Genomic DNA, 13,850 nt, shown 5'->3' on the forward strand with positions numbered 1-13,850 from the left:
CACGGATGCAATGTCTCCATGCATCAATTGAATTTCCAAGCGGATTACCCTCGATTTCCATCGATTGATCGCCGCTTTTGGTTTCAAAAAAATTTTAAAAATGGATTACAATAGAGTGGAATCCAAATAACAATGTACATGAAAATATCATAACAATGCACTGGTTCCATACTATCTTCTCCATTATATAATACTAAGTTTTCCCACAAATAGTACCAAGTTTACCTATCACCCATACTATTCAGATGAAGGTCACGTACTATCTTCCCCATTATATGATACTATGTTTTCCCACCAACAGTACCAAATTTACCTATCACCCATACTATTCAGATGAAGGTAACGTACTATCTTCCTCATTATATGATCGATACTATGTTTTCCCACCAGCAGTACCAAATTTACCTATCACCCATACTACTCAAATCAAGGTTACGTACTGTAAGTACCATACGTCCATACCATATTTATATTAGCATGATACTATTATGTGCCATATTTTATACTATGTATCACACAATAATTAACAACCATAAAGAAATGCATTTCAGCAGTACAGAAAAAGATGGAGACCTACCAGCCATCGGTGCGAACCCTCTTTCCACGCGAATTAGCTTCATCTTTGCGGATCACGACAATGTCGACCACACTCATCTTCATTATCAGATGCAATGCAGCCATATTCTCCACATCTTCATCACTGCCCAATGTCACATACAATCTTTCCCGAGGAGCCAAGTATTGGAGGATCAGTGCATCTGGATGGATATGATTCCATTTGTTGATAATAGCACCATATATCTCCATTAAGGTCGAATTACTTTTTATGGAAATAATGTGAAGTTGATTTTTGTATCGACAACTTCCAAGAATCACAGTGGGTAAATCACTAGATACATCATTTGTAGCCATTGTGGGGTGGGTGGGTTTTACAGTGATTTTTTCGCCGGAAAAAGAGCAACCCAGAGGAGAAAAATGGAGAAGAAATAGAGAAGAAAGAGAGCAGATGAAGAAAGAAAGAGAAGATGAAGAGAGAGAAAAGCAGGAGAGAGGAAAGCAGGAGAGAGAAAAGGGTGAGAGTGAAAAGAGAATACAATAAAATATATAAAATTCACATTAGGGACTGATCTGCATGTCAGACGCGTGAATAGGAACTGAACTGCTAGGGGAAACTACCTAGGGACTGATCTGTGTTTTGAGTTTTGGATTAGGGATTTATATGTAGTTTCTCCTTATTTTTATACATTAAATTTCAACAATATTTTTTCTTTAAAGGTATATTTCAAGAATTTTTCAATGATCATAATATCACAAGTATGTATATAAATAATTAATCACATAAAAATGGCTTTCCATTTTTAAATTGAGGGCTCCACGTTTAATGTATTTTTAATTATTTTAGATGTAATAATAATTAGGCTTATTAAAAAGGGGCCTTTAGCAATAAACCCCTTGGATGAATAATAAATGGTGATATGTCCAACCCTTAAATTTTCCTTTGTGATAACCCCCTAGAAATTTTAATTTTAATACTACCCTTCAGAAATTATAAAATCTCCTACCCAATAATTCCTCCCACCTTCCTTAATAATGCCAATATAATAGGGATATTTCTCCACTCAATATCCCAGCTCTGCGTGTGTGTGTATGTGTGTGTATATATATATATATATATATATATATATATATATATATATATATATATATATATATATATATATATATATATATATGTGTGTGTGTGTGTGTGTGTGTGTGTGTGTGTGTGTGTATGTGTATATTTAATATTCTTTTTAAACGAAAAATTGAATTTTTCTCCTAATAATTTTACTATGCCGAATACGACTATAGTTGAATATGACTATAGTCTAATATGACTATATGTGTTTATACCAATTGTAGTCATATTCTTTCTTTATATTGTCACTTTTACATTTTCAACTTAATAATTCCGATTATATAGTATAGTACAGTCATTTTTACCAAATTATATATAAAAAAACGAAAATTGCACGAAAACAATCCAATCAACATCCATAAAATAAATACAATTCGAATCTTATTATTACAAATCAGCTTGAATGAGAAGATATAACATATTCGAATATGACTACAGTCACATTCAACAATAGTCATATTCGAATATGACTATAGTCATGTTACTGTTAATTTTTTATGGGAGATAGTTTTTCGGAATGCTCAGGGATGTCCTTGTTAATTCCTCTTGAAAACTGTGCGGCAAATTCCATCAAAATTGCAGCAACAAAAAGCAAATCTATATGAACCAAACTCAAAGTCATAAAACAAATGGCAATGAGAAAAAAAAATGTATATGCTAAACATTCATTCACATAAACATATTATTACATACAAAAAAAAAAAAACAATTCATTTGCTTCGGATTTTTCAACATTCTTAATGTTGCTCAAATTCTTTTTGTAAAGATTAAGGTAAAAAAAAATTGAGATACCTGCTAAATTCGTAATTGCATTCGACAACGCCGAAAACGACGAAACACCTTTCCCTTCACCGCACATATCCTCTCCTAGAAGCAACTTTGCAAACTCCTCCTTCATCAATTACATATCTATATTATCGCCACCAAAACAAAGGAAGCATAATCGAAAAGGCCGTTTTTACGACCATAATTCAAAAAAAAAAAGAAAAAAATAACGAAACATCGAAAATAATTATAAACAAACTTGCATGAATGCCTATCTTTTGCAAGAGGGCTGGGAGTACTTGAATTATTATTTGCATAATCCATTCTTTAGCTGATATAGCGAGGTTTTCAATTTTTCGATGTTATCCAATCATATTTCGCGTACTATTATATTCCATTTTCGTTCGAAATGCCCCAGCCCCAATTAAATCACCAGATTACTCCACCACAAGGGCTCAGCCACCATTTATCTAACCTTATGTTACTATCCAATAATTCAGAGAAATTACCAATTATTAGAGATTACAACTCGAAAGAAAATCTGAAATTCATAGAAGTAGAGAAAACACCAATTTTCTAGATTTGTATAGTGTGGTAAGTCAAGTTACCAAATTATATAAAACAACCAAGATTCCATATTGTTTACGAAAACAATCCAATCAACATCCACACAAAAAAACATAATTTGAAACGAGAAGATAGAACATGTTCGAATATGACTACAATCACATTCAACAATAGTCATATTCGAACATGACTATAGTCATGTTGAATCTGAAACGCTATGTTCAGATCTGGAGAAAAATAAATAAATAAAATTTATCTCTTTTCCCTTTCAATTTCAATTGCAACTTGAAATCAAACTCATTTGCAGAAAATAAAAGCAAAATAGAGAAGAAATTAAACACATGACACCACATGGCTGATTCTGCACATTTTCCAAAGTAAACTCGAATCTTGGCGGCAGTGGCGGCAGCGCCGCCGGTAGAGGACTCAACAACTGCAGTTGCGCCCTCAGATCAGAATTTCGCCGCCGCCGCCTTCTCCATCGCCTCCTGCGTTGTCGCCGTTTCTCCACCGTTCATCGATTTGCGTGCACTTGCCTAGAAATCGCACCTTCTCCACCCGCCATCGTCAGCCTCCCGTCGCCGACGCCGAGAGAGATCGAGAGGAGATAGATACGGAAATTGAGACAGAGAGAAAGGCGAGAATGTGGGTTTGATATTGATGGTAGGTTGGGAGAAGAATAACCATAAATAAAGAGAGATTGTGGGTTTGAGATCTAGGGTTGGGATGTGTATTAAAATGGTAAAATAGGGATAACATATTTTTAAGGGGGGGCCTACACTAATTTAAATTGACATTTGAGTTTTGAAAAAAGACTTTAAAGTCAATTGGGTTTAGTGCAAAATAATTTTTATTTGAGGGGGTTATTGCATATTTCCCCGATTAAAAAATTCATCTGTCATATATTAGAAGTCGTTTTGGGTGGTTGAGCTCATATTAAGAAATCAATAAATATAAATAGATTATACAAAAAATAACATAGTAAATACTAAAATGCCCTTGTCATTAATTATTTTTTAATTAATTAACGAACTAATTGAGAGTGATAGGGCCAAAATTGATAAAAATACAATTAATGATTTATTGGGACTCTAAAAATGAATGATTTGGGGAACAAAAATCGAAAAGTCAACGCCGGAAACCGGCGGCAAAAAAATATTTTTTTTAAAAAAAAAAATGTTTTTGAAAAAATGGTCCATTAGATATAACCCCCCTAGTCTTACAAAAAATAGGGATAGATCCAAACTCAAATTTGTCATTTTGATAAAAACCCATATTTTTGTAAATTCAATCAGTACCCTCAATCAAATCCCAAAAATCACCTCCATCTCCACCTAAAACTCCAGCATCGAGGTCACCATCTGCACTTGCGCCGCCACCAGCACCTCCACCGCCACCACCTCCGCCTCCAAGATCGTCACCTCCACCTAGACCTCGACCGGCACCACCTCCGCCTCCAAGGGTGCGACACTCGATTTAGGAGTGAAGCCAAGTAACTTAAATGCCCAATGTCGGTGTTATCGTCGTTGGCCACCGGCGGCCGCCGCCGTCACTTCTCAGATATAGGGTTTTGATGATTTTTCGGCCCATAGTCGATGAACGAGATTCATAGTCGAATAAGATCTATGGGATAGTATATTAAATGATATGGGATAGTCTATTAATATTAAAACACAAATCCTCCACCGTCACTTCTCAGATCTAGGGTTTTGATGATTCTTCGGCCCATATTTTCGGCCCATAGTCGATTAACGAGATCCATGGTCGAATTAGATCTATGGGATAGTCTATTAAATGATACGGGATAGTCTATTGATATTAAAACATATATCCGTCGTCGTCACTTCTCAAATCTAGGGTTTTGATGATTCTTCGGCCCATAGTCGATTAACGAGATCCATAGTCGAATTATATCAGTGGGATAGTCTATTAAATGATACGGGATAGTCTATTAATATTAAAACACAAATGAACATTGATAGTCTATTAATTTTGGCATTGATAGTGTATTATTTTGGCATGGTCTATTAATATTAAAATACAAATGAACATTGATGTTACTGTTGTAAAACATATGAATACTCTTGATAAAAAAATATCTAGTAAATATAAAGCAAGTCTATAGTTGATTAATTATTTGGGCTTTTTTTTCAAGTTGATGACACTTAGTTTATTAATATTAAACCACAAGTAAAATATGTAATAGTTTATTAATTTAACACTGATAGTCGATTAATACAGATGTAATTCAACTATGCATCTCGTTAATCAACTATGGGCCGAAGAATTATCAAAACCCTAGATTTGAGTAATCCTAGATTTGAGTAACCCTAGATTGGAGCAGTGGCGGCGGCGGCGGCCAACGACGATATCACTCCTAAATTGATTCTTACGACCTTGGAGGCGGGAGCGGCGGAGGTCTTGGTCGATTTTGGCAGTCTTGGAGGTGGAGATGGTCGGATGTGGTGGTGGTGGAGGACTAGGTAGTGGTGGAGGCGTTGCTTATGGCTTTGGTGGAGGTTCTGGTGGCGGCGCAGCCGCGCAGGTGATGGTGGCGACTTTGGTGGTGACGGGAGAAGAGCCAGCGTCGATGATGGAGGAGGCGGTAACGGTTATTGGCGGCGACGCTGATGGAGGAGGCGACAGCGGTGACGGAGGTGGCGGCGGTCGGAGGTGGAAGCGGCGAACCCGGCGGCGGCACTCTTTCGCCTAAAAAACTAAATGGAGATATAGGGTTTTGTAGAGGAAATAAATACCGTTCAAAAATGAAATAGGGGTATTAAAGGGAGATCAAATAATATATTGTGCCAAGTTGGCATATTTGGGTGTATCTCAAAAAGGGAAAAATTAATTGGATCTACCTCATTAGAAAATCTGAACAAGGGGGTTATCCCTAATAAATCCTTGAAAAAAAATGTCAAAATTGAATTTTTGTGGTCAAAATTGATTAAATTGAGGTTACAATTAAGAATTGGGTGTAAATGGTTGGGGGTAATTTTGTCATATACATGAATTTTTCCTTTATATATAATAAATATTAAAGGGATGGACTTATTGGTGAAACAGATATAGCCCCTAAATCTAAAATAATAAAGATGGTTGGTTAGGGACTTATGCACAAAAACCAGTATACAATAAGAATATGACTCTTGATCTTGCATCAATTCATTCATTGTTCAGGTTTTTCATTCCAACACTTGTTTACAAGCAAATATATTTATCTTCTCTGATTTGTCTTCAAAACTTATAAACACTAAAAAAAACATTGGAATTGCAAAGAAAAATGGAAAAGAATATATTGATCCTCTCCTCGCACAAAACGAAATTAAATCTTTATCGTTAGATCCAAAATGAGAGAGAAACCATTATTAATTATCGAACCAATCAACAGAATAAGAAGTAAACACACCAAGAATAGCACCAACATTAGCAAATATGGAGATCATTGCATATTCTCTGATGCCAAAAGAACCAGAATTCATTGAAAACTCCAAACCAAACATGGGATAGTAAACGGTCCTTGTCGGGATTAGCTTACCCATGATATAACCCAACGGATACAATACCACAAGAGTCGATGCCATTCCCATTATAAATTCGGCAGTCTGATTCAAGAAATATTTATTGAGAATTAATAGAAAAACGAATGATATTGAACCAAGAAGCATCACACGGAATGTCCACACAGGGGACTCGTCGTCTATCTCTTCAACCTGCTGACCTGGCACAGATGGCCGTGGTGGTTGTGGTGGTGGTGCCGCCACATCGGCTGTGGCTCTTCTTCTATGAGCTTCATGCATTTGGTTACACATGGCAGTTGTGGTGTATCTTCATTACCAAGGATAGTAGCTATGAAAATGGGAAAAATATAAAAAGAAAACAAGGGGAGAAATAAATTACAAATTTTACATGTAAAATATGTACGGTAGCCTAGTTCACCAGCGCCTATCTCGTATGTTTGAAAAGTTCCTTCTAAAAATAGAATAACAAACAAAAGAGAATACAAACATAAAACATTGTGCATATATATATAAACACGTGTATACGGTCAGTATATGCGCAATCTCCAATTGAAGCGGAGATCTATTATATTATACAAAATAATCAAGTGGAATCATTGTTTTAAAGAAAGACGCAACTTAAACTATTTGCATAACAAATCACTGTTTGCATAAACCGCGCGACAAAAGGCAGATTTTACTTGTTCCTGATTTCCGATGGGGCCTCTAATACATACACTCTGCCATGAAAGTAGGAATAACATCTATCTTTACTGTATGTAAAACTGGTCGTAAGTAGAGTATTATTATAAGTGACATCTCTTGGCAGAGTAATGACATCCATCGTATACTTCCAAACCGGGCTGCCCAAGTTCACCTTCTTTAAAGCAACCACATCTCTTGCTCATTTTTCCCGTCAAAGCTATTTCTACTGGTCTTTGAACTAACCTTGGATACCCTTCGTCACACCATACCTGAATACAAAAACACTTTCACCTAAATTCTACTTCTTCAATAAATATCAACGGAAAATAACTATTAACCGAGCAAACTAAAATATCCCTTCACATCTAATTTATTCTAATTCAACAAATATATTCACTTTTTTTTTTTTTTTTTGTTTCTTTTTTCTATGTAAGGAAGTCATATGTATATATACCTCGGAACCCTCATCCTGGCTCCATCTAGAATTACAGCTGGCAACTTTGGCTTCTTCTTTCTTCTGTTTCTCAAGAAGCTGAGCACCTCTAGCTGCCTTTGCTTCAACACCTTTCAAGTATTTTGTCGGGTTTCCTTCACTGTCGTAATAACGACCAACTAACTTACCCACAAACCTGTAATATATAAATCATCAGAATACACAAGATAAATCATTTTTTTGTCAATTCATAATATAATATGGACCGGATGAATACAGTCACGATTAAATAAAGTGTGAAAACAATATATTGTTTATAGAAAATGTATGATTTGGAACCATTTCAAATTTTAGGGAGTAGATAGAAAACTTGAAAGCATAGGGTAGATAGTGTGATAGTCAAAAGATGAGGGCTAAATAACAAATCGTCCCCGATAATTTTAAAATTAAAAAATAAATCATTAATCACATACACGTATGTCTTGAAGTAGAAGTCCCGCCATTCAACGATGCTTTTCACCTACAGATGTTCATTACATACAACGAACAATTCTAGTTACCGGAAAAGAAGACAAGTGCAAGATACTATAATCCAATAAATTGGAAGAAGCAAAAAAGGGTTACCTCGGGGCTAGTCAAACCATGCAGGTTATCGGTAAGTCCTTCTCCTGCATAAACCAAATTAATTGATAAGACCAAATTAAGTTGCTCTTGTGGGGTAACTATGTTATGTGTATATCTATATATCAAGAGAAGAGGAAATAAAAGAAGGAAAGAGATTGAAATGGGAGGATGGAAGTATGTATATACCTGAAAAGTTTCCTGAAACAAACGCACGCGAGGCATCCCTAATGAAATTACCAACCAACCAACCAAAGGTCAATATGCAATAAAAACTGAAAGATATGTAATAAAGTGCAAGTCTTTGACAAAATAAATAAACAATAGCTTACAACATAAATAATGGAATAAATAAAGAGTGACAATTGACAAACCTTCCAGAAAAATGGCTGTAGCCTCCTCCAACACCGTAATGACTTTTTCCTTTACTTACATCAAACACTGAGCTGAATTAAGCAGAATGTCAATTTCGGGTTTAAATTTAAATTCCAGGATTGAGGATTCACATTTTTTAATTCATCAACCGAAATGCAATTTTCAAAACCATATAATCTAATCTAATCTAATCTAATCTAATCTAATGTAATCTAATAGAAGGACAAAAGAACAAATTCAAAGCATTTCTTCAGTTTTAACTAAAAGTAAATCAAAAGCAAGTATCAAGCTCATAACTTTTCACAAATAAACTTGATTAACAAATTGATAACAATAATAAGTAGAAAAGAAGTAATAAATACCCGAGGATCCCAAGAAGAATAGGCAGCCCAGGATCCGTTCCATTGTAAAGAATTAGTTCATCCACACTGAATACTCTCTGCAAAAACAAATAATTAAGGTATGGAATTCATATTAATAAGAATAACAACAAAAGAAACGAAAAGAAGAAGAAAAAAAATATATACAGTGGGAGGAGAATGGGTGGGATATTTCAGAGGAATAATTTGAAAGAGAAAGAAAGAGAGAAGAGCTAGGCAAATTGGGATTCCTAGAAATCGAGACAAACGCATCTTATTTTTGAGTTTGGCTGAAGAATCAATCGTTTGTTTTTCGGAATTGGTTGGTTGGTTGGTTGGTGGAGTAGCACTAGCAGCAAAAGATATTATTCAGCTTCACCCAAACTACACAACTTTCAACGGCGTCGGGTTTTTAGCCTACTCCGGTCGTATTAGGTTATAATTGAGATACAACTTAATAAATCATCCCTCGCGTGTTTTTCTCCTCTTTTTTCTATGAAATTACTTTTTATTTTTATTTTGCACTCTTATATTGCACCATAATTTATCTTTTGGCTAGAAAATAAACACTGGCAACAGATTTGTCTTCCTTTTATGGGGAAATATGCAATACCCATCTTAAATGAGAAATATTTGAATTAAAACCAATTGATTTTAAAACAATTACTTACACCCAAATTTTATTAATTTTATTCTAGATTAGTGAGACTCCTATGGACTAGTGTGAGAAGACAAAAATATTCTCAACTGCTATAAACCTAAATCTTAATTAATTGTCCCTACCTCTATCACTTTCATCTCCTCTCTTCTCCACCTCTCCACCTAAATCTCTCAACTCTCTCAGACCTTCATCCACCGTCGCTGCCCCCGCCTCCTTCGTCACCACATAAATCAATTTTTCTCTTGTTCGTTATCTCTATCTCGATTTCTCTCTCTATCTCTCTCTCTTTTTCACCACCACCAACGTCATCGTCGTTGCCGCCTCCTTCGTCTCCACATAAATCTCTTTATCTCTTCTTCATTATCTGTCTCTCTTTCGAGTTATCTCTTTTATTTTCCAGATCTGTACACCACCGCCACTGTTGCCGCCTCCCTCACTCTCTCTTTCGTCCATCGCCGAATCTCCCTCCCTCTATTTCGTTATCTTTTCTATCCATCTCTATATGTTTCGATTTCTCTTTTTTTCCCTCCATATGTGAACACATATTCGAATATGACTATAGTTTCAGATTTGAACAACAAAAATAAAAGTGACTACAATCATATTCGAATACGACTATTGTTGGATATAACTATAGTCATATTCGAATATGTTCTATCTTCTAGTTTTAAGTTGACTTGAAATGACAAGATTCAAATTATTATTTTTTGTGTGGATGTTGATTGGATTGTTTTCTTAACTTATAGGCAATCTTCGTTTTTTATATAATTCGGTAAACATGACAGTACTACAGTACATAATCGGTATTTTTAAGTTGAAAATGTAAAAAACGGCAATATAAAGAAAGAACATGACTACAATTCATACAGTCATATTAGACTCTAGTCATATTCAACTGTAGTCATATTCGGCGTAGTAAACCTATCTGGAAAAATATTCAATTTTTTGTTTAAGAAAATAAAATAAATATATTTTTATTAAAATATATTGAAAAAGTGAATGCAATTCGAAATTGATAAAATGCAATTCCAATTTGATAAATGCAGTCCACATAATCACTGATACAGTAGGTAAATGAGAGGTATTTTTGGTACAAAAAAGTTAGGAGGTATTACAAATGATGAATTTAGGGTTGGCTTTAGTTCTGTTTCTTAGCGCTATGAGGGGTTTATTGCTAAAGGCCTCTTCTTTTATTTGTTACAAACTTTTTTTTTTCTTATTTCTTAGATGAGTACGGGATTAGTATCAACTACAACAATAATTTTTTTTTTTATAGAGAAAATAGAATTTCCACTATTGAGGTAACTCAATATTTACAATCTCCAAAATAAATTTTGGTAACACACAACCTATATAGGACTCCCTCAAGCAATTTCATGTGCCACACGATTTCCTTCCCTAAGGATAATATGATAAACCTTAATGATATGATCACACCAACTATATGACGAGACCCGATAACAATACTTCGGTTATCAATTTTTGGACCGTCTAAAAGAATGAATCAAAAGGGGTGGAACCGCGACCCGTTGTCTATAAAGAGACAAGAACCTTGGTATGTGAAAACGCCACAATCAATTGTGGAAGATTGATTGATAAGTCGGGGTGAACGCACGGAATCCTCCGATATGTTCGAAGAGTTCTTAAAGTACTATAGAGAATAATCTCACGATTTAATTAATGATCAAAAGTTGTTTTTGTTGGGTTTCGGGCACGCATACGCAGCGGAAAACAAAAATTTTATGCGATTTAAACGACTTTAATACACATAAACACATGCCCGATAAATTAAATCAATTAATTGCGTACCTTTGCGCTTCCAGCGAAATTAAAAACAACATACATGCTAAATAATTTAACCGAATTTAAATCAATTAACATGCTCGCGTTTAAACCAATAATCATGCTTGCAAAGATTAAAACGATTACACATAATCACATAAAATCATACGATAGCAAACATGAATTCATAGTTTAATCATAAACGAATCGAGACAAGGGATTCGTGTGTTTACCTCTTGAAGCGTGAGGTAGGAGCGCTTGGCAAGTCGAGATTGCTACGGAAACCAATCCGTACAATCGGGGCAGCAGCGGTGCAGCAGCAGCGGCGGTGAGGCGGCTCACGGCGGCGCGTGAGGCAGCGTGCGGCTTCGGCTCGTGCGCTGCTCTTCTATTCCTCGATCTTCGATCTTCCTCCTCTCGGATTTCACCTCGTATACTTCGATCTACTAAACACGTGGCACTAGACACGTAATAGTTAGAAAAACGGAAGAAAAAGAGAAGGAAAGAGACTACCAAGGCAGTCGGCCGATGAACGGCCGATTCCGGCGAGAATCCGGCGACGGCGCCGGTGATGGCCGCGGGAGAGAGGCCGAGAGAGATGATAAGTGTTCATTTTGCATGATTTTCACTTATCAATTCTTCGAGTTTTGGTCTCGTTTGTCCGAGTTTTCGGCTTTATTTGTATATATTATGTTGTTTTTGTTTTATTTATATTTTAGGTAAAGAGAAGCTATTTTTGCCGATTCGAAACGATTTTGGAAGCGAAGCCGAGAACCAAACCAAACACGTGCAAAAGTGCATTCTCGCGGATTGTGGCAGTGTTTGGTATTTCAAGCATAACTTTTGCATACGACCTCCGATTGGGCTGATTCAAGGGGATTTAGAAAGCTAACTTCAAGGGCTACAACTTTTGTGAAATGCACAATTGTCGAATTCGGGCTGAAAAAGGGTGAAAAAAGTGTTTGAAGTTGATGCAGAGGCCAGATCGCGATCCAGAATCACCGGATCGCGATCTGGTGGCATATTCCAGTAGCAGCGAAAAGTTGGGGCAGATCGCGATCCGCACTTCCTGGATCGCGATCTGGGAAGGCGGTGGGCAGTTTTCGAGGTTGCCAGATCGCGATCCAAGAAGCCCAGATCGCGATCTGGGCACAGAAATCGAGACTAGATATTTTTCTTTGATTTTTCACTATAAATAGAAGGTCTCTTTTTCATTTTTACATAGCTCGACATAGATCTCGACCTATTCTTCGGTTTTTCTTCGGTTCTCGCCAGTTCTTCGCGGGAAGCTTCGACGAGGGTTTCGACTCGGGTTTTTCATAAGCTTTTCTTTACGTTTAGTTTATAACTTCTCGTGTTCTTCATTTTAATGCTATGTTTGTAATGAACTGAGCATTTTCTTTTAGGGAAATGAAACCTTGTATATATTGATTTTGATTTCCAGATCTGTGATCTATTTGTCGTTCTTTGATTCTGTTTATGTTTTCCAGTATTAAATGCTTTCGATTGTTTGGCCAACAATTGAATTGATTCTAAATGGGAATGAACTCGAGAGAGGATTTCTCGTTTGATTTTAGGAAAGCATAGCTCGGGTTGTGGAAACGGAGACGTGATGCACCTCGGGTAGCCCTTAAGGACTTGACCTAAATGCTCTCTTAATATCAGGTTCTGAACGGAGACGTCGGACCTGTGGGTAGACTCTAACTACACTGGAGACGGGGGTTAGGGTACTTTAGTGTCTGGGTTAGCGAACATAGAATTGACAATAGATTTCGATTTGTAGATCTTTATCGATAGTACACTGGTGGATTTTACCCTAGAAGCCATCACACGTTGGAATTCCTCGCGTATACTGGCGGACCGTTGTTTTCATTATTTTTGTTTCCTTTTGGCTTCATGTCATCTCCCATCTTTTTCTCCCGTCTAGATAAAGTTTAGGATAGTATAATTACGGTACTTGGTAGATTTAGGAACTTAATTCCCTGTGGATCGATATCTGGAATTCACTATTCTACAAAACGCGATACTGTACACTTGCGGTTATTTATACGTAGGTTTTACGCGTATCAAGTTTTTGGCGCCGTTGCCGGGGAATTAGTTAATCTTGAATTTACTAATATCGTTACCAACTATCCTTACTTTACTTTAGACATTTTTTCTTTTTTTTTTCTTTTGATTTTTTTCATTTGTTTTTGCAGATTTATATACATCGATGGCCTCGATTTATGATCTCTCTCTTTGCAAGATTCAATCCAGAGCTGATTACATTCAACATGAGTTGGAGGATATTGAAAGACATCGAAGGTTGAACCCAGAAAATGGAATTGCACAAACAAATGAGCACTTCTGCTATCTACAAGAAGAACTCCACTTTTTGGCAAATATTTTCGAAAATTTTCAGAGA

The 13,850-nt window shown here is 36.1% G+C and overlaps 1 protein-coding gene across 2 annotated transcripts; it reads right to left on the reverse strand.

Moving 5' to 3' along the window:
* Positions 1 to 7,011: 7,011 nt before the first annotated feature.
* On the reverse strand, positions 7,012 to 9,478 carry MAPR4 (membrane-associated progesterone binding protein 4). Of its 2 annotated transcripts, none has more exons than XM_013001591.2 (8): positions 9,172 to 9,478; positions 9,007 to 9,083; positions 8,644 to 8,715; positions 8,459 to 8,496; positions 8,273 to 8,316; positions 8,122 to 8,168; positions 7,670 to 7,844; positions 7,012 to 7,484 (listed from the first exon to the last, which is right to left on the reverse strand). In XM_013001591.2, exons 1-8 carry the CDS (start codon positions 9,274 to 9,276, stop codon positions 7,317 to 7,319), a joined length of 726 nt encoding a protein of 241 aa, XP_012857045.2. In that variant the 5' UTR covers positions 9,277 to 9,478; the 3' UTR covers positions 7,012 to 7,316. The 2 variants fall into 2 exon arrangements, with proteins under 2 accessions (XP_012857045.2, XP_088671616.1); XM_088815490.1 differs by having other exon boundaries at positions 8,644 to 8,710; positions 9,172 to 9,409.
* Positions 9,479 to 13,850: the final 4,372 nt, after the last annotated feature.

Source organism: Erythranthe guttata, chromosome 3 (genome assembly GCF_056151865.1).
Source record: "Erythranthe guttata isolate IM_541 chromosome 3, IM_541, whole genome shotgun sequence".
Lineage (NCBI taxonomy): Eukaryota > Viridiplantae > Streptophyta > Magnoliopsida > Lamiales > Phrymaceae > Erythranthe > Erythranthe guttata.